The following is a 20,762-nucleotide window of genomic DNA, read 5'->3' as shown; positions in this document are numbered from 1 at the left end:
TTACTAGGTTCCGCCTGTCAGGTTATTTTTATCCATTCATTTCATCATTTTTGCTAAGCTGAAATTTTTAATTGTTAAGCATGGACTATAAACCATTTAATTCTTAAATGCTTTTCTCAAATGGTTTCATCTTTATTTATGTAAAAGCAATTTAGAAAAGGTACAAACACCGTTTGAAGCACTTGCCTATAACTACCGTTTGACCTTGCCTATAACTACCAAAACATGAGCACTTCCAAAGAACTATTCTAGTAAAAATTCCAAAATTGAAGGGAAAATTTTTGAGAAAAAAGAAATAGCATAACAGACTTCAAGGGAAGAACAATTCCTGGTTAATGCAGGTTGTGAAATATTTCATATTCTCTTTTTGGGGGGGCGGGGAGTCATGGGAGTGGAATATGACTGAATCAGTATGCGGTGCTTAGCATTTGGGTACCAAGTAAGGGTTTTCCATCATTCCTATGCTTATGCATGGCAACGTTACTTCCTGAGTAACTAAGACCCTCCTTGGAAAACCACTCATTTTCCAATTCAGAAACTATCCTCCTATAAATCTGTGAGAATAAATCAATCCATGGGAAACCAGAAGATTACAAAACAGACAATGTCAGTAAATGGTTGACTATTTTACAAAGCATACCAACAAATGTACAACTGTTTAATGATCCTCATGTTCTCAAAGACTCAAAAGATACAGAGGGCCATGCAAATGTCATCTACTATCATCTAGAAGTGCCCACATGGCAAGAACCTAACACATGTCAGGGACTAAGACATAAAAGAGAAGGTTTGCCTCAAAGATACAATACTGGTTTTCAGAACATTTACAACTAGCTAATAAAAATGACAGGCCAATGAGGATATTGAAAACCAATGTACCCAGTGGTTCTTAAGGTATGTTTCCTGGACCAGTAACACCAGCATCACCTGGGAACTACTTAGAAATGTAAATTCTGAATTCCTACTCTGGACCTACCAAAGCAGAAACTCTGGGAAAGGGCCAAGCAATCTATGCTTGAGTAAGCTGCCCAAAGGATTGAGAACCATGATCAAACCCAACTATTCTCCCAATCCTTGGGTCCTTCCCTACAGAATCTTGGCCAACTAACTGGCTAGACTATGCATGAATATACCCAGTGATGGGAAGTTCACTATTCATTGCTTCTAAGACAATCAATTCCAGCCATTACATAGTTGCCCTTCCTCCAAGTCTATTTGTTTGTCATGAATTCATGCCTTGGAGAGGATGTAATACGTATCGTGCTAGTGGCAGTGCTTCAGATATTTAGAGTTAACCTTTTTTCATTTCCCCCACAATTTTTTAAATAAACATGGCATTTCATTTCAGTCATTCTGCAAACAGCATTGATTCAATTCCACTACAGCTCTTGGTGTGTCTTATGATTATTATTAACCTTACTTGGTTTTTGCTGGGGGTGGGGGGAAGGTTGCCTGCCTAGCATCTACTTTCTGTATTTCTGTCCATACCATCCTGATTTTGTTTTGGGTAATACCCCCCCCCCCACCATATTCTGTTTGTGGGGCTATTCCCACTGCCTGACTCTAGGGACAGGAAAGTGATTCAGGCATCCTTAGGCTTCTGTCACATGGCTGGTTCAAAAGCAGACACAAGACAAAACACGAGCCTCTGAAAAAAAAGGAGATCCACAAGAAGATTACTGCTGATGCTAAAGGGAAGAACTTTCTTTCTGCTGAGTTGCCAATCTGCTCACATGAACCAAAACAACTAAAAGTTACACTAAAAAGAGTCCACCTGACATCCAGAGAGGTGGGCAGAGCCAAGATAGAGAGACCCATACCTGGTGACATTGTTTGAGAAGCTGGATCTAACAATGCTGTTAGGACTAATGTGCCCAGAATTTGTTTCCTCTAAAGGATGATTGTACAGAATTGACTTCAGCACAGGCTCTAGTTGATAAGCCCCTACTTAGAGTCCATGAAAAACTCTTCATTTGGTTTTCATTTTTCTCATCATTTCTCCTTCATCCTCTATGCCCAGTTCCATTCTTTCAACCACAGAGCTTCACTTTTTCATGATCAACGTATTGTTTATAATCTTAATTGCATTTTTATAAATATTGCCATGTCAAAAATACATAGGGCTCCTGCATGTTTTTTTTTAATTTGTATATAAATCATATCATGCTTTAAATGTCACTCTGCCTTTTTTTTTCCCCTCAACACTGTTTTAGACACTCATTCATGGTGCTCTAGGTATGCGTAATTCATTCCTTCCCAATGCCTATTCCCTCTCACTGGATTACATTGTAGTTTTCCCTCTAGTGCCAAAGGACTAGCTAATCTCCAATCTTGAACCACAAATATCACAGATGACCACCCTTACATAGATTTCCCTGGGTATCTAGGCTAGAGTCCCATTATTTGGTTTTAATATTTAGATTTTCTAAAATAGAAGCACCAGTCTGCATTCCCAGCATCAGTATGTTTAGTCTTCTATTTACTCACATTCTTGCCGGCACCTGAGAGTATCTGATTAGGTAGCTTTTACTGGTATGATAGACAAAATGGAATCCTTTACTTTTGTCTCTAGTGTGGTATGTATAAGTACATATTTCTCCTTCTTGAATTGCCAATTCATACTTTGCCCTTTTGTAGTGGTTTCCTCCTTTCTATTTTCTGATTTTTCAGAGCCCCCTGTATATTTAAATATGGATCTTGGCCTATTAAACATGACAATTATATTCTCACCATCTGTTAGTTTTCCTATCATATGATACATTAAATAGGAAGCATTCATTTTGATGTATTGATCAATTTTCTTTTTATGGTTGTGCCCTGTGAATCTTATGTAACAAACCTGTCTCCACTATAAGGTTACCAAAATAATATCTTAGATTTTTGTCTATCAGCTTTATAGTTTTAACAGGTATTTAATCTACTTGAAACTTCGCTTCTGGTATAAAATATGAAAATGGTTTAATTTTTTCCTTTTGTGAAACAGTTTCCTAACACCAATTGCTGGGAATGATTACACCAAATTCCCTTATGTGTAAAGGGAGGGGTCTGTACTTAAGATATTGTGATTCTATGCCAGATGCTGAAAAACAGGGATGCCAAATTTTTTCTCTAAAGGGCCAGATTCAGCCGGCCACACAGTCTGTTCTAAGCACTCATCCCTGTTATGGCAGAATAAAAGCAGCCAAAGACAATACATAGTAAATGGATGTGGCTGTGTCCAAATAAAACTTTATTCATAAGAACAGGTGGCAGCCTGGACTAGGCTTGTGGGCTGTAATTTGCCAACTTCTGTTGTATAATGTTAATGCCTTGTAAGAAAAAAAAATCCTTCTTTATCTTTATTCTCCCACATAAATTGTAGATTCAGGTCTGCCCCATGAAAAAAAAATTATTCCTGAGATGTTGATTGGAATTACACTGAATTTAAATTTTAATGGAGGAAATGCGACACCTTCATAATATTCAATCAATCCATTTATGAATGCTGCTTTTACGTTCTATAATACCATAAAACTCTTGTAATAGGGTTTTAAATTTCCCTTATATGTTTTATGAATTCTTTCTTAGATTTATTCCTAGATAGCTTTTAGTTTATGTCACTATTATAAATGATATCTTATCATCATCATAGTTTATAATTGGTTATTCCCAATACAGAGGAAAGCTATTGATTTTTATATGTTGCCCTTCCAAGCTGGCAACCTAGCTGAACCCTTGGATTGCTACTAATAGTTTCTGCTGATTCTTTTTGGTTTCCTATATAAATGATTTTCCTTAGAAATAATGACAATTACCTCTCTCACTTCAATCTTTCTGCTTTTGTGCTTTTTACTTTTTTTTTTTTTTTTATTTTTTTAATCTTGCTGCACTGGTTTGGTATCTGGTAATGTGTTGAAAGGTAAAGCAATGAGTTTAAACCTTTGAGTATAAATCCACTAGGAATGATGTCTGCCATACTTTTTTAGTACAAAGACTTTATCAAGCTAAAAAAAATCTCTATTTTAAGTTGGCTAAGGGCTGATTCCTTAAAAAAGAAAAAACTTAGTTTTAACAATTTTTATCCCTTTGTCATTGATCACACAACTTCTTATTCTTTGTCATTAATGTGATAAATTACAGTAACACTTTCAAATGCTAAAACATCCTTTCACCTTTTAAAAAATTACACTTAGTCAAATTATTTTTTAATACACTGCTGGATTTGAATCTTAGTGTTCTATCATGTCCTAAGTTAGCCAATACTTTTTAACCTGGTTTTTGTCTAAAAAAGAAATCCAACTTATAGGTTGGCTTTTCTCTGTTCAATTAGAAGTTTTATAAACAAGGATTTTCTGTTCCTTGAGACTTAAATAGAACTACTTGTCAAACTGTCTAGGCCTATTTTTATATTACAGGGAAGATTGTCTTGATAAGCATTACAATTTATTTAATGCTTACTGATTATGGGGTTTATTTCTTGCATCATTTTTTTTAGGATAAATTTAGCCTAACTCATTTTTTTTCACCTAAATTAATCTTTATTGGTAAAAACTCACATTCTCTTTAACATATTGAAACTGCAATTCGTATTTACCTTATTTTGTACCTATTCATAACATATATATTTTTATCAGTCATCCTGGGATTTATATCTTACCTATTAAGCTTCAAAGAACCTTTTCTTTCCGTTCTTTGCTTTTATTAATTTTCTCTATTACTGCTTATTTTCTGCTCTTATGTTTGTTTCCCCTGTTTTTTTTTTTTCCCCTTTCCTTATTTCTTCAGATTTACCATGTCACAGTCACTCTAATTACTTGAGCCAAACATTGAGCTTGCGGGGATCCCCTTATCATTAGACTGTGTCCTTTTAAATGTACTTTATAAATAATATAGCATTTAGTTTCCATCCATGGAACAACCTACCTTGATTAGTTTAACCTCATGCATTTATGCCAATTATTCTTTGAGCTTATTTGGAACATCCTATTTCACTTTTGTTTTCATCTTCTTCTTGCTTCACTTTATTTTCCTTCTTACCTTCCACTGACTAGGTCAATTTTTTTCCCGTGGATATGAAAATTATACATCCTATTTCATTCAGTAGAGGCTATTCTTTAATTTTTTAATTTATTTTTTTTGTATAATTTATTGTCAAGTTGGCTAACATACAGTGTGTGCAGTGTGCTCTTGGTTTCGGGGATAGATTCCCAGGATTCATCGCTTACATACAACACCCAGTGTTCATCCCAACGAGCGCCCTCCTCAATGCCCATCACTCATTTCCCACTCTACCCTGCCCCTCCCCATCAACCCTCAGTTTGTTCTCTGTATTTAAGAGTCTCTTATTGTTTGCCTCCCTGTTTCAAATTATTTTTCCCCTTCTCTTCCCCCCATCTTCTAGTAAGTTTCTCAAGTTCCACATATGAGTGAAAACATAGGATATGTCTTTCTCTTATTTATTTCACCTAGCATAATGCCCTCCAGTTCCACCCACATTGCTGCAAATGGCATGATTCTATTCTTTCTCATTGCCAAGTAGTATTCCATTATGTATATAGACCACATCTTTATCCATTCATCAGTTGATGGACATTTGGGCTCTTCCCATGCTTTGGCTATTGTTGAAAGTGCTGCTGTAAACATTGGGGTACAAGTGTCAATAGAGGCTATTCTTATTATAGTCTAAACTAATGCTCAATTTCCCATTATAAATGCAGATCAATCTCTAAGTCCCATGGCATATTCTTACCCCCTTAGGTCTCTGTCGGATAGCTTCCCCATCCTTCCCAAGTCCACCTTCTGAGGCATTGAAATAATATAGCATTGTAATTTCATATAGTTACTGATATGCTGGAGCTTTATTTGTACCCTCAGAGATCTCATCTGAAAACAGTGGCTGACGGTGTAAGTAAAGTGCATCTATGTCACAAGAAATATTACCAAAAGTGGTACTATTTATCTCCTTACCCAAATCTAATTCAGCTTCTTCTTTAATTGTGGTAAAATTCTGCCCATTTGTGCTGTTAAAAGACATGCTTCCTCAAGTTTTAGTTTCAGTAGAAAAGGAACACGCCAGCAACTATAAGAGGAAAACAAGTAGAGAAATGGCTAAGAGCCAATACTGTGTGATGGGAAGATTCCTGCATCTCTAGGATCTCAAACTGTCTGCAAGGCTGAGATAAATATTAAATACTCTCCTCTCACATGAAGATGACCAAAAGCAATTGTATTTTAAGCGAAAGTAAAATTGCTGATTTTTTTTTTAATCAAACAAGAAGACTGGATGTACCAATCTTCTGTTGAATTCCTGGAGAAAATCATCTCCCAGGATCTCGGTTTCTTAATAAATATGGAGATGACAGCTACTGGCATCCAGAAAACCAAGCACTGGGTTAAGGACCTCAGCCCCATGTTTAGGCCCTTAGACTTATTAGCAGCCTCAGCTAAGACAGAAATAGAAGGCTGACTCCAGCAACAGTGACTGAGACCTGCATTTGCCTGTTTATAAATAATAGCATGTTAATGAAAACCCCAGGTCTTATATTTTTAGCCAATTCTTTAACTTATATTCCTTAATAATAACATCTGTTATCTTGAACTAAAAATATGTGCCTTCAATGTGTTAAATCAGTCTCTATTTTCCATCATTTCTGCTGTGGAAGTTATTTGTACCCTCTCTTAACCTCTCTACTTCCTGCAACCTGTCTCTGCCTATCTCCTAGAATTCACAGCAGCCAGTAGCATCACGTTATTTTTAGAACTCTGTCTTCAAAACATAGTACAGAGAAAGGAAGTAACGAAAAGGTCTCTATTGACTATTCACATTTAATTTTGTGACTCAGTGGATTTGATCAGTCATTTTCTGATAGGGCTAGATAGGCAGCCTAATTTGCAGTGAAATAAGGTTCAATGGGCACAAAAGCAAAAGCTCTAAAATGTTAAATTTCCCAACCATTAACAACGGGAGATGACAACAGCTCACTTCAGGGTAGATCAGGTTTCTTCCTGGTTTGCTTTCCAATGTGATATTAACGTCCAACTGAAATAACTACCGTATGCTTTTAACCTTGTCCCCCAAAAGAAAAATCAATTCTAGAATTTGAGGCAGAAAAGGCCCACAGAGATCACTTAGATCCAGTTCCCTCATTTTAGAGACATTGAATAAGGGGGAAGTCAAGGGGCTTACTCAAATTCACTGTGAACCTCACAAGATCTCCTTTAAAGGATATTATTCAGACAAGACACCTTTAAGGACTTCCCAAACTTGGGAATCTAGGACTCCAGAGATGGCGCTTTCAGAATCCCTAAACCAAAGGTACTGTCACAATAAGGGAATCCTTTGGTGCCAAAACCACACGGCAGTATCCTTGTAAGTCAGTCATCTGGTGATTCGGAATACATGCCTATGTCCATTATTTTCCCATTATTTTATCAAATGGAGAACACAAAATATAAACTCCCTTTGAGAATGTGAGGACTCTTCAAAACCCAACAACCCAAGTTTGAGAAACTCAGGACTTTAGCAAAGGCACCTACCAGACCATGTTAGTGAGGATGCAAAATCTTAACCAACAGACTACCAGGACCTCGTTTCATGATTACTTTCTCTTTTCCCAAAGCAAATGATTTCTTTGGAACAAATGTTAAGTCTTCACATTTTGCCAAGCACTGCAAGAGGTGTCTACTCAAAATGTGGTCTGAGGACCAACAAGGTCAGTATCACCTGAGAGATGTTAGAAATGCAGATAGCCTAGCTCTCCCCGATCCAAACCCACTACATCATTCTGTAGTTACACAAGATTCCAAGCGGTGTTGTCCATGCATCAAAGGTTGAGAAGGACTTTCCTAGAGCACTTGTTCCAATTAAAATCATTTCGGGAGCTTTTCTAAAACAGTAGATTCTTAAGCTCCTCCCCAGCCCAACCCCAGCAGAACCCCTGGGATAATGAAGTTAAGAACACAGCTCTAGGACAAGTCCGTGAAGTGGGGATAACAACAGTCCCTTGTTCTCAAGGACACATGGAAAGCATTTAGCAAGTATTTTATAAAGCTAGTCATCATACCATTGTTGGTATTGTATGCTGTCAAACAGTCATGCCACATTTCATTCAACAAGTAATTGTTAACTGCCAGCTAACACATAATATTGCCAAGTTGCTTAGAAAACCGCTTTCCTATATCCAGTACAGAATTGTCAAACTAAAATGCAAGTAAAACCATGTATTTGGCACTGCACTACCATTAGGTGACTGCTATTTTCTCCATATTAGAGGCAGAGCAGAGTTGGTGAAAAAGTAGCACCTGATTAAATAGAAATAACAGCTAATACCATACTCAGTATTTTCATTCCAGCCGATTTCTACATAAACACTTATTGAATTCTCCTGACAATGCTATGTGAAATGTGTTCCATACATCAATGTTTGTGTATCTCTTTGAGCTCAGTTCCTAGATGTGAGAATCACTGTGTTCAAAGGATAATGAATCTTCAAAGCTATTGACATGTACTGCTAACTATCTCTCACAAAAGGCTTATAAAAATTTACATTCAAAGTAATATAGGCAAAAGGCCTATTTCCCCATAACTTTGTCAGCATTGGGTGTTCTTCAATTCTCCAGATCTTTAATAAAAATTTGTTATTCCTCAGGAATATAATGTAGGAGGAAATGACTAACTATTCCAGCTAAAACAATCTGTGATGAATAGTCTGCCATAACAAGAGAAGTCTCCCAGGGACCCAAGAAGCCAGGCACGATGAAAAAGAAACACTGTCTTTTTGGTTAAAAGAATGAAAAAGTTAGATTTTACCTTGAAAAATAAATGTGTCATTCCATTATGGATGGGAGTGATAAGATTTACCTTTTTTTTTTTTAATTTTCATAATATTTATTTTTGATAGAGTGAGAGAGAGAGCACAAGCAGGGGGGCAGAGAGAGAGAGAGAGGGAGACAAAGAATCCAAAGCAGGCTCCAGGCTCTGATCCGTCAGCACAGAGCCCAATGTGGGGCTCAAACACACGAACCTTGTGATCACAACCTGAGCCAAAGTTGGACACCCAACCGACTGAGTCACCCAGGCGCCCCACTAAGATTTACTTTTAAAATGATTTGCTCTTCACTGGGTGTTGTATGGAAACCAATTTGACGATAAATTTCAAAAATAAAAATAAAAAATAAAATAAATAAAATAATTTTCTCTTTTTACATCCTGATAAGACTTTGCAAATGGCAGGAATCTAGACCAACCCTAGAACACATGACAAGTCTCTGAGAGTCATCAGAAGAAACCACATTGCAAATAAGTCCAGATACTTCTACCAAGTGGTAAATATGTTTTGATTCCAATTCACTTTATTTAAAAACTGGGGACTCAAAGGTTAGCCAACCAAAAATCTGCTGGCTAACGAATTCTAAGAGCAACCTTACCAGGAAAAATGACCTGTGATCACACTGAGAAACAGCATATTTTCAGCTGGCCAGGCTCTCAAACACATTTTACTGGGGACTTGGAAAACAATCAAGGCACATAAATGGATAGCTGAGACATAATTTAGGTTTAGGAAACTTATAAAACCCTCTTACTTACAGGCAGATGTCAAAATTCCACAGGAGACAGAAGAATATACCATAAGAAAATGACAAGAACAAAAAGAAAGAGAAGACAGCCTCAAGTGTCTGAGAATGCAAGCAAATAAAGGCATACCTTAACATTTTTATACAAAGAAAAACAATTTTTAGTAAAGTAGATTAACTCATCAACCTATGGTGTCACTAAAGAAAAATTTTCAATTGTTAAAAAAAAACAAACCCTCAAGCTCCGCTATTTATAAACAGAAAACACATAAGCATTTCAAAATGCCAACGCTTTTTCAAGCTCTCACTTCATCAGCAACCTCTGCCCCTCCACTCTCCCCTGTCACTTTCATGTGTTGCCACCAACTCTGATCTCACTCCCCTGGTTCCTTCCCCTTCTACTACAAAGGTGTCAGGGATTGCCTACACTCAAGTAGTCTTTCCTTGGATTAGTTCCTCATTAAACTAATCCCGTACTCAGCCAACAAGTATTTATTATGTGTTTACTATTTTCTAAATACTATTCTACCAGTGACCATGCCAGACCAGACCCCTGTTCTTATGGAGCATTGTAAGGGCATGGTGAGAAGCATCAGTGAGCGGTGGGCACCAAAACCATCAGCAAGCCGAGATATACCTGATTGTGATTTGAAGGAAATAATTAGGGTATAGAAGTAGGTAGTGACTCAGAGGGGGATGAAGTAATAGGTTTAGTGGAAAGGGAAGTAAATATCTGAATGAGGCAGAGCTCATTATATTCGAACATCCGGGGACAGAGTGTTCCGTGCAAAGGAAACCAGTGCCCAGGCAAGAATGAGCATCAGGTCTTCAAGAAATGGAAGGAACAGAGGGCTAGTAGGGAGAGCAGAGTCTAAGAGCAGGAAGCAAAACAGAAAGGTGAGGAGACAGATTTAAAAGGTAGGGTAGGACCAGCTATGCAAGGCCTTGTTTGGTAATTCATTCAATGAGTGAAGACAAAGATTTAAATTACAGGACACTCAGTTTTCAAATTCCACTTTTTAAAGTGGGTCTTCACTATTATATGTGAAAATCATCTTAGGACCTTTTTTTTTTTAATGTCCCTATGCCCTCAAATTTTTTAAAAATTGAGCTACAACTCACACATAACATTCACCTGTTTAAATGTACAAGCCAGTGGTGGATAATCACAAAGTTGTGCAATGATCACAGATTTTCTTCACTCCAAAAAGAAACACCACATCCATGAGCAAATAGGTCACATGTCCCCCTCTCCACAGCCCTTGGCAAGCACTAATCTACTTTCTGTCTCTACGTATTTGCCAGTCTGGACATTTCATGTAAAATGGAATTCTATAATATGTAGCTTTTTGTGTCTGGCTTCTTTCACTTGGCATAATGTTTCAATGTTCATCCACGTTGTAGCAGGTATCAGGTGTCATTCCTTTTAAAGGCGGACTCATCCCATTGTATATACGTACTACATTTTTTTTAAAACCATTCACCAGTTGGTGGACATTTGAGTTCTTTCTCCTTTGGGGCTGGTATTAACAGTGTTGCTATGAACACTCAGGTACAAGCTTCTGTGTTAGCCTATGTTCTCAATTCTCTTGGGTGTATACCTAGGTGTGGAATTTCTGGGTCATATCAAAACTCTGTATTTAACTTTTTGAGAAACTGCCAAACTGTTTTCCTTAGAGATTCTACCATTTTACATTATCACCAACAAAGAATGAAGGTTCCAGTTTCTCAACATCCTCACCAACAGCCCTCTCCCACATATTTTAATTTAACTGGCCTGGCTTCTACCTGGAGATCCTTTGGGTTGTTTTGAGGAGTTCTCATGGCAATCCTAATGTGCAGGGTCAACATCCTGACAAGTATTTACACTTACTCCCTCTACTGTCTACCCCAGAACTCTGGATCTGTTAACATTCTGGCCACCACTTCCCACTCAGTAATGACATCTGCTTTATAGCTGATTCTTCCAGTGAAAGAATAAAATACAAATCAGATATAAGATTATATTTATGATATATATAACCTTGTATTTATGGAATTATAACATATAACCCTGTAATTATATAACTATATAAAACCTTATATTTATATAATTACATAACCTTATACTTATATAAATTATATGTAACCTTTTAGAATATAGTCATTTATTTTCAGAGTACAATGAGTAAACAAAAAAATGTTTAAATCATTTGTGTGTATACATACCATAGGGAAAATCTGGAAATTAAGAATGATTTGCCTGTTACAAAATGGGTTTGAAATAATTTTATCGTCTTCTCTGTATACTTTTATTTTCTACCATGATCATACATGGGACAAGCTTTCCAAGGAAATATTTTCAAATATCCTCACATAATGTGAATTATCAACCCCCTTCTCTCACTGACCCACTAGAGACCCATTCTTAAAGCACCCACCTGTAAAAAATATTTGCTCCTAAAGTACTTTTCATATAGTAAAGCAAGATGAACAGAATGAATAAATGACTTCTATGTGTTTTCCACTTCAACCTGACCTTGAGTATTAAACACAGGATCTTACATGCAAAAATGTATAAAATTTAAAATTATTTATGTCACTTAAAAAACATTTCCTGCCAAGTCAAACACAGGTGGTGGAGGTCTAGAACACCCAGTATCGAGGCCTGGAGTCATTTAGAAAATCAACAACCTGTGTTTGTAGATAACCAGCTCAAGAGGAAAAGACAGAAGCCTGAATAAAAAGGAAGCAGATTTCTAAACTGAAGGACAAAGTATGGCATGACTTCTTGGTCTGATGGAGACTGAGGGTCATCTTAGCAGTAAAAATAACCCAAACTCTATCTTCATATAGACTTCAATAGCAGAGGGGAACTTACAGGTTAGGATATTAAAGTAATACTTTATGATAACAAATGGTAGCTTCACTTGTGGCGAGTATGGCCTAACACATAGACTGGTGGAATCATGTTGTGTACCTGAATCTAATGGAACACTGTGTGTCAACATTCTCAAAACAATGTTTTTAAACGTTTTTTATTTATTTTTGAGAGAGACAGAGAGTGAGCAGAGGGAAGGGCAGAGAGAGAGGGAGGCACAGAATCCGAAGCAGGCTCCAGGCTCTGAGCTGTCAGCACAGAGCCTGACACGGGACTCAAACTCACAAACCACGAGATCATGACCTAAGCCAAAGTTGGATGCTTGACCGACTGAGCCACCCTGGCAGACCCCACCTGCAAACCACCCCCCCCGAATTTTTTTCAAATACTCAAGAAAGAATTTGCAGTTGAAAAAAAAAATTCACCTAATGTCATGTATTCCTTCTGGAGTAATCAAATTTTCTACTGCATTTCCATCCATACTATATTCTTCATATGAATCACAAAAGATTCATAAAAGTTCATTTCCACAGCCTGGATAGTTATGGGAGGACGCCAACTCTGAACTAGTGCCAAAAGTTTGTATAGTATATTTAAGCCAACTGTGATCTTCCAGAAGCAGAAACCACACGTGAACATCCTTTGCAGTCCATAGGCCTCCAAGAGGTTAAGAGACATCCAAGGATATTTAACTTTTTTTTTTTTTAAGGTTTCTGGCATGTGAAAAAAAAATTGAAATACCAACACAAAAATTGCCCAAAGTTTTCTATTTTAAACATTAACATTGAACAGATTGACACTCCCAACGCAAATGGATACAAGACGATGATTACCACTGCACACAAGAAACATGATTCCACTACTTTTTAAACATAAAATATCTGGATTTTTGTGGTGCAGCAATGCCGCTAACAGGTTTTTGCTAAAACGGAATAGTAAGGCTAATTACAGTGTCAATTATAGCTATGTGTCACTCACAATTTATCGACGGATGTACTTCTATTGTGAGTATTCTACCACATCCAGCAATTTCTCATTGTGCTATTCAAAATATAATTACATGACTGATAAAATCTATTACTTAACAGTCCACTTCAGGTGGTATGATCCAGTAAGGGAATACATTCAGAAATGTGTGAAGATCTTCCTTCAGTCCTCTTCAATAGCGTATGGAAAAATCGCCTGACACTAAGATTTAAATTCAATGTCTTGAACCAAAGACCATCCCAGGCTACCCTTCCACAGACTTCTCCCAGAGGTCCTTGGATGTGGGGAAAATGAAATCACCATAAGCCAAATTCTAACTTTTAGGTTATGTCCTCAGTAGAAACAACATGGTCAGATCTTATTGCAGCAACCATGAAAGGGTCCCGTGGGTCTTGAACTCAGCTCCCTCCCAACCCCCACTGCTATTCTGCCATCATAAAATATGAAGTAAACCATGGATTTTAAGCCAGTCCAAGTCTGACCCTTCCTCCCCTATCATGGTTTTTGCAGCACAGCATTAAGCCAGGTTCCATCCAGGAGCAGTTTCAATTTCAATGCTTGATAAATGCCTTCTCATTTCCCTGTGCCATAAACAAATAGGTATTTCTCAATATCTCTTGGATGGACAGTGGTGTTTTCTTCTTTTTTCTCATCGTCTCACCATAATGGGCACTCGTCAGGGGATCTCCGTTCCTACCCATCTCATTACCTCTTCATTCTATTTGTCACCATTTGGAAATTCAGAACTCTTAATATTAGCTCACTCTTATGAACAGTAATGAGGTTCAGGCTGCCTACTGGGGAGCATCATCGAACACTAACGAGCGTGCACACCAAGGCCCACACCTGAATCCCATCACGTGGTTCCATTGTTCAGGCCAGGTGGGAGGCTTCTGTCCACAGGCAGCCTTCCACAGTAGAGCTGGAGTTTGCAGGTGGCTATTATGCATTCACTTTGGTCTTATGATTCACACAGCTTTCCTGCATGGTTGTCCTCATTTACATACTGGCTATTACCTCCCTTATAACAACACTATATTGTTTCATTCTTCCTTGTTCTCCTCTTCACTTGTTTAAGGACTTACCGGAGCTGAGAATTCTCAGAGAGAAGACTAATTGGTCGTTTTCCTACTGCTCCTTTTGATCTCTTCCTGACCTCGAAAGAAGAATGAGGCTCTTATAATCATCTAGGTGATCGGTCTGTATACAAACCTTCCTTGATGTCTCCCACAGTGTCCAGCATGTTGCCTCAAATGCAAGAGGTGCTTGATAAATATTAAGTGACATCTATACAGTGTTCTGAGTACCTAAGAAAGACAGGCCCAGATCTACAGGACACAGAAAGACAAAGGATGAAGAAGGAGCCAGTCCCCCCTGCAATTATGACAAGGATGTCTTTGTGGCTCAGGAGGGAAGAGTGGATTGACCTGAAATGCATCTCTTCCTGGACTTAATGTCCTTTCATAGCATCAAGAACCCTGCACTGATGACAACAAATGAGAACTGACTGAATACCCCCCGTGTGCCAGGGCCTACATAGGTGCTTGACCTACATTAGCTCACTTGAAGCCCAACAGCCTGTAGATACTGAGAAAACAAAACCCAAAGAAGTCCAATGACTTGATCAAGGTTGCCTGCCAGTGAAGAGCTCAAAGCACCTCTCAGTAAAGTTTACCAAGTGCTGCTCAGAAAGAGACAGGGCTAGAAGAGAGTGTGGGGCGCATTTGGGTGAATGGTGACACCCCAAAGGTGACGGAGGCCAGCATGAGCAGTTAGGAGCAGTGGCCTCACCCAGGTATGAAACTCTAGCTCTGTCCTGAATAGCCGTTTCCTCCTTTCCCTAACGAATACCATGTTGAACACTGTCTAGGAAGCACTGTGCACAGAGATAGGAATGTTTTCACAGCTTTTTGAAGCTAAGAAAAGACATTTCTGAAAGTACTTGGGGGTCAGCATTTATATATAGGATACCAGCAAGGACACCTCTGATGGATATCCATCATGTAGATACAAACAACTTGTGCAGTAACTTACTTAATATTGGCATTTGTTAGTCATATTAACAACACGGAGAGTCCCACAGCCCTTGCTGTAAGCCAGGCATCATGCTCAATGCTTTCTGTAAATATCTCACTTAATCCTCTCAGTACCCTTGTGAGGTATTTTCATCATTCTGATTTTACAGAGAAAGCACTGAGAGTTTTAAATCACTTGCCTAAGTCCACATGGCCAATTAAAGGTGGCGCTAAGATCTGTACCCAGGGCATCAGACACTGGACTCCTCTTTACCTCCTGCAATGCTAAGAAAGATCTTCTGCCCACATTGTGTCACTCGCTATGCTTTTAATGTAAACAGTCACTGCAGACGTCTACATCCAGGTGGGTGAGAAGAACGGGACAGGAAGAACACAGAAAGAGACATGTCACGAAAGGAGTTTTCGTGTGCACGATTGTTGTCTACAGAGTCAGTCTGGTTTTCCACAGGTGGACAGAGATTACTCGAGCCCACAAGGTGGTCGTGCCAGATCTCTAGAGGCCAAACAAACAGGCCAAGGGCATAATCAAGCCCTTTGACTCTGCACATGGCTCTGCCTCATGGGCTCTCTCAGTTCACCCATGACACGACAGAGCATGTAGAGTTAGGGGCAACTCTGTCTGGAGCGTGTGCTGTTGCTAAGGGTAATTTATGGCAACTTTCATTGCCCAGTGAGCTGTGAAACACAACACAATAATTAAAAGGCTGACAAGCAATCACTAATTAAATGCATCTGCATTGTTGAATGGATTTTGAGTCCTAGGAAAATCATGATGAGTGTTCTCCCAGAGCAGCATCTTTAGAGTTTTAAAATCTTAAAGCCTCTTGCTTTTCAACTAACATTTCGAATACCAGCTATTACAAATCTATACATTTGGACCTTGGTTTAATGACCAAAGTGAGAAAGGGTCATTGCTTTTCAAAACAAAGCAACCAATAGGGTTTTTCTTTGGCTCTCAAAATTTTATCTCAGCTTCAAATGATTTTGTTTAGATGATCCTCACTCCAACAGTCCTGCCAGAAAAGAGGCTTTGTTGGCATAACCTAACTCCTCTAACTCCTTGGGAGGCCACCGCACAAGCTGTTGGAAATCACACGTAGAATTGCTGCTGACTAGGCAGAGATGAGCTTTCTGGACCCCACCCCTCCAAACCACTCAACCTCCTGTGATCCTGACCTGATTCTCTGACTGATACAGATGGCCACATGAAGACATTTCACGGTTCTGAATTTCATTCAGCATGCTCCTTGGAGTTCTAGGGTGCCATTGTTTATCCCTCCTGTCACTGTGTCCGGGAAGAACACTTTCCCTGCTAAAGGCAGATTCCCAAAAACTCTTATCTCCAAAGAGAAGAATCAAAGCTGCCTGGTTTTGTTGATACTGGGAAGGGCCCCTGCCTCGCCCCATGCCTTCCTCCTCCGGTACCAATGACAACAATTACTAATCAACTATGGCATGTCCTTCTAAACAATTTTCTTAACAGAACCTTCCAGATAGTTATTACCAATCAATTAGACTTGCTGTGTGATGTACATCACCTATTTTTCACTCTACTTCTTTAGATGAGTGACCCAGGGAGAGTTTTCATGGAAGTGCTGAGATGATTCTATTCATTTCGGGCTAAGGAGAGGATAACATGTGTAACTCCCAGAATCTCAACTCTTTGAATTAGGAACATGAATAATAAACTTCTAGCACTGAAATAACATGTCCTATGGTAATCCTCTGACTAATCACCTTGTTAATAAATATCTAAAGACCACATTTTTCTCTGGGCTTCCAGCTTCCACGGGAACATTCTGACGGTGACATAATTTTTAAATTAGTAGGTTTATTCATAGTTTTACATTAGTAAATGTCAAGCTTCTTACTAATTAGCAAATTCTGTAAATCCACAGTAGTATTAATTTTCAACTGTACAGCAAATTAATGAGAAAAAAAAAAAAGAAAGACAATTAAAATTTCCCTAAGGGGCACTTACTTCTATGAAATTCAGCACAAAGCAAGAAAACATTAACCCATTTTGAGGGTGCATTTACAAAGGATTACAAAAGATGTGTCACTGTCAGTGAGAAGGAGTGAAGTGCACAGTTACCGTGGAGCACTCTTGGTTACAGATAAATTCTCAGATGACATTTTCTCAGGTTGCTGTGGCTGGGATTTCTCCTCTTGCCTTTGATTTTGTCAAATGCATTTTTTTGGCTGCTTCTTGTTTAGTAAAATTCTATTATTTCTTTGTTGATGTTTCCACTCCAATTGCTGGAGCAGTTTTTTCTGGCCTTAGAGGACAATGCATGGTATAATATTCGGATCTTCAAAAACTGCCCCACAAAAGATCTCTTACTCACCAAGTGGTTGTTAATATCAATCTCACTTCCTCCACTGACTTGTTGAGAGGGTGGAAAACTACCTACCTCTGGGTGGTTGTTTAACCTCCCAGCTCAAGATGAGAGAAAGCACATCCCTTCTATGGGCACTTATGCCATTTCTTTACAAAGCTGTCCTACAAACACTATTAAACAAATCTGCTCTTTTTTTTTTTTTTTCAAATTCTTCTTCAATTGCTTAAGCCTATTGCTAAGATGTTGGAGTCCTCCTGTGTTGGTGGCCATGGAAACCACCTGTGTGCATCATGGCATAAAGTCTCCTCTTTGCTTTTCTGGGCACACTAGGCTGCTGAAGACAAGCCAGAGTCCTATATTTGGAGAAGTACAGAGGTTTCAAGATGATGGCCCCCCAAAGCTTTCAGATCACAGTTCATGCTAAAATTGAAATGCACCATGGTATGCTCAGATGGGCAATGTGCACAATTTTTAAGTATACAAAGTAGACTGTGCACAGACAACTGTAACTTACATTTGGGGGGTCATTTCATTATCATGGCTATTGATGATGCAATTTGTTGCAGAAGAATGAGGTCTTCACGAATTAGTGCAGCACATGTGGAAGGGCCTGGCCTACCACCCTGTCCTATTTATAATACCTGTGACACCCTCCAAATATAACACCCCTCACACACTGAGACTACACATTCACGTCTCCATCTCACCTACTACGTCATGATCTCCTTGAGGGCAGAGTATGCTATCTGAAATCAGGTAATTATCAGCTCCCTTCCCCAACCAACTGAAAAGCCATGTGGGGAGGGAAGAACAGCTTTATGAATGGCTGAGCATTTCCCATCAGTCTCTGAATTCTGTAAGCAAACCTTAACAGGTTCAGTCCAGAAGCCAAATGGGCCTCACCCCAGGGCCCCAGGTCCACAGTGCTAGTGTGACTGGATTTCCCCCTCAGTCCCAGGTTGAAAATGGTAACTGGGAAGAATTAGGCAGGTCTTTTACAGAGACTGATGAATGCACATTCACAGCTATGGGCAAGTCCCACCAAAAGAGGGCAGAGTGTAACACCTTTAAGTGGCAAACTTTCCCCCACTAGCATATAGGCCACAGCTCAGTACATGCCATCTGTCACAACGGAGGGCAGTTGCTACTTTTCCTAATTAAAAGTGTGTGCGTGTAAGAGAGGAATGGCGGGAAGGAAAGAGCCAGAGACTATAAAGAGAAGTTTTTAAGAAAGAAATAAGATTTTCACTGAACATTCCCATACATATAGCAGCCAGCACAGTGCCTGACAAATGGTCAATACCAAACAAACATCATTTGAATAACGGATTCATTCAGTACAATTTTCAATAGCTCTGTCTCTTGTTTAATGTATCCTGAAAGAACAGTTTTAAACCAAGCCAATACAGTAGAATGTCCTAAAGCACTGACATATGTGTAAGAATTAGTCCTTAAATTACCAATCAGATAGATGCTAAGGCAGGACCTATGTAAAAGCCAGTCCCATTTCGAAGCAAAAGAACAAAGCCAAGCTTTGAATATAGCTATGCTTCCAATGCACCCGGGCCACAAGACACAACAAATTTTAGTTCATTCCTTCTCGGTCTCTCCTTCTCTGTTTAAACCAGTTACAGCCAAGTTACAAACGTAGAAACCTCAGAGACTGACAGAATAAGAGCTAGTCGAAGAATGTTTGAGCAATTTTTCCTGGCTTCAGATGATGATGAAATGGGAGGGGGGGGGCAAAAAACACCTCTACCAAGGACGTTGAAAGGAGTAGATGTGCAGTAGCGATCTGGGCAGAGGACAGGTGAATAGCTCAATTCTCACCCAGATGGGGAAAAAAAGTTCAGGCCATTATCCACTGTGACTTGAAAAAGCAACCCAGTGACTGAACTTTTTGATTCTGATACCATTCAAATAAAAATGAGAGTTGGAGACAGAAGGACAAATGGCTCATTCTCTCTCTCATGAAAGTTGGTACCTATGCTCAGAGGGGCTGGTGGACTTCCTACCAAATTGTACCGTCTTTGCAACCTCTTATTAATAGAGTAGACTCTACCACCTTCAAGAAAAGGCCTCTTGTCAACTACTCAGGACCATTACTGATACCAAACACTCCCCACTTTCTTACTGCCCTGACTACAGGGGACTCACAATTAGTTTCTTATTAGAAGAAGAAGAAGAAGAAGAAGAAGAAGGAGGAGGAGGAGGAGGAGGAGGAGGAGGAGGAGGAGGAGGAGGAAAAAAGAAAAAGGCTAGCAAAGTATGGAGATGAACCTGACTGTCCATACGTCAAGTCATACCTGCCAATAACCTGAGCCACTAATTATTACTCTATAACATGCTTTTATGTGCTTAACCTGAGTTCTCCTTCACTTTTTCAATGTCTACCATATGTCACATCCTGTGCTGTGCCTTAACAAGAAAGAAATGGTCCCATCATCATGGAAGTTGTGATCATAGAGTAACTAGTTCTGATTATTTTAGTAACTATATGCAGCAAGCAATGCCCTTTGTGGTTCTGTAGATACAGTAGTCAACAGAACAAAAAAGCTCCTTTCTCTGATCAGGAGCAAACAATGGACAAGTAAAATAAGATTTTTAGGGAGTTAGGAGAGCTGGAAAAAAATCATGGGATAATGAAGCTCAGAGGGATAGGCGGTGGGGTCACAGAGATCAGATGGCTAGGCGGGGTCCCTCTGGGAAGGAATGTCTCAGCTGACACTGGGGTGAGTGAAGAAGCCAGCCAGCCAGGCAGGGTGTCACAGAGGTCCGATTTCCTCCAACCTCAGCTTCCAAAAGGAGCCTGGCACTAAACGTTTTACACGAGTAGGTTGGTTGGCTTAATTGGGTGGTTCAAAACCAACCAGCCCTTCCTGGAGAAGAGCTCTACCACATCACGTGGGAGCTTGTTAGGAATTCACATTCTTGGGTGCCCAGGTAGCTCAGTCAGTTAAGTATCTGACTCTTGATTTTGGCTCA

The 20,762-nt window shown here is 39.1% G+C and overlaps 1 protein-coding gene across 12 annotated transcripts in view; it reads right to left on the bottom strand.

The window, feature by feature from the left end:
- FHIT (fragile histidine triad diadenosine triphosphatase) overlaps positions 1 to 20,762 on the bottom strand; it is a 1,399,071-nt gene that overhangs the window by 771,977 nt on the left and 606,332 nt on the right. The window contains exon 1 of one of the 12 annotated variants that reach the window (XM_053220338.1): positions 5,947 to 6,246. The exons of the other annotated variants lie outside the window; for them this stretch is intronic. Coding sequence (XP_053076313.1) covers positions 5,947 to 6,013 — 67 coding nt within the window. The 5' untranslated portion in view covers positions 6,014 to 6,246. Of the gene's footprint in view, positions 1 to 5,946; positions 6,247 to 20,762 lie in introns of those variants that run through there. 12 annotated transcript variants of the gene reach the window in all.

Source organism: Acinonyx jubatus, chromosome A2, assembly GCF_027475565.1.
Source record: "Acinonyx jubatus isolate Ajub_Pintada_27869175 chromosome A2, VMU_Ajub_asm_v1.0, whole genome shotgun sequence".
Lineage (NCBI taxonomy): Eukaryota > Metazoa > Chordata > Mammalia > Carnivora > Felidae > Acinonyx > Acinonyx jubatus.
The sequence above is the reverse complement of the archived record's forward strand: the minus strand, read 5'-3'. Positions and strand labels throughout refer to the sequence as shown.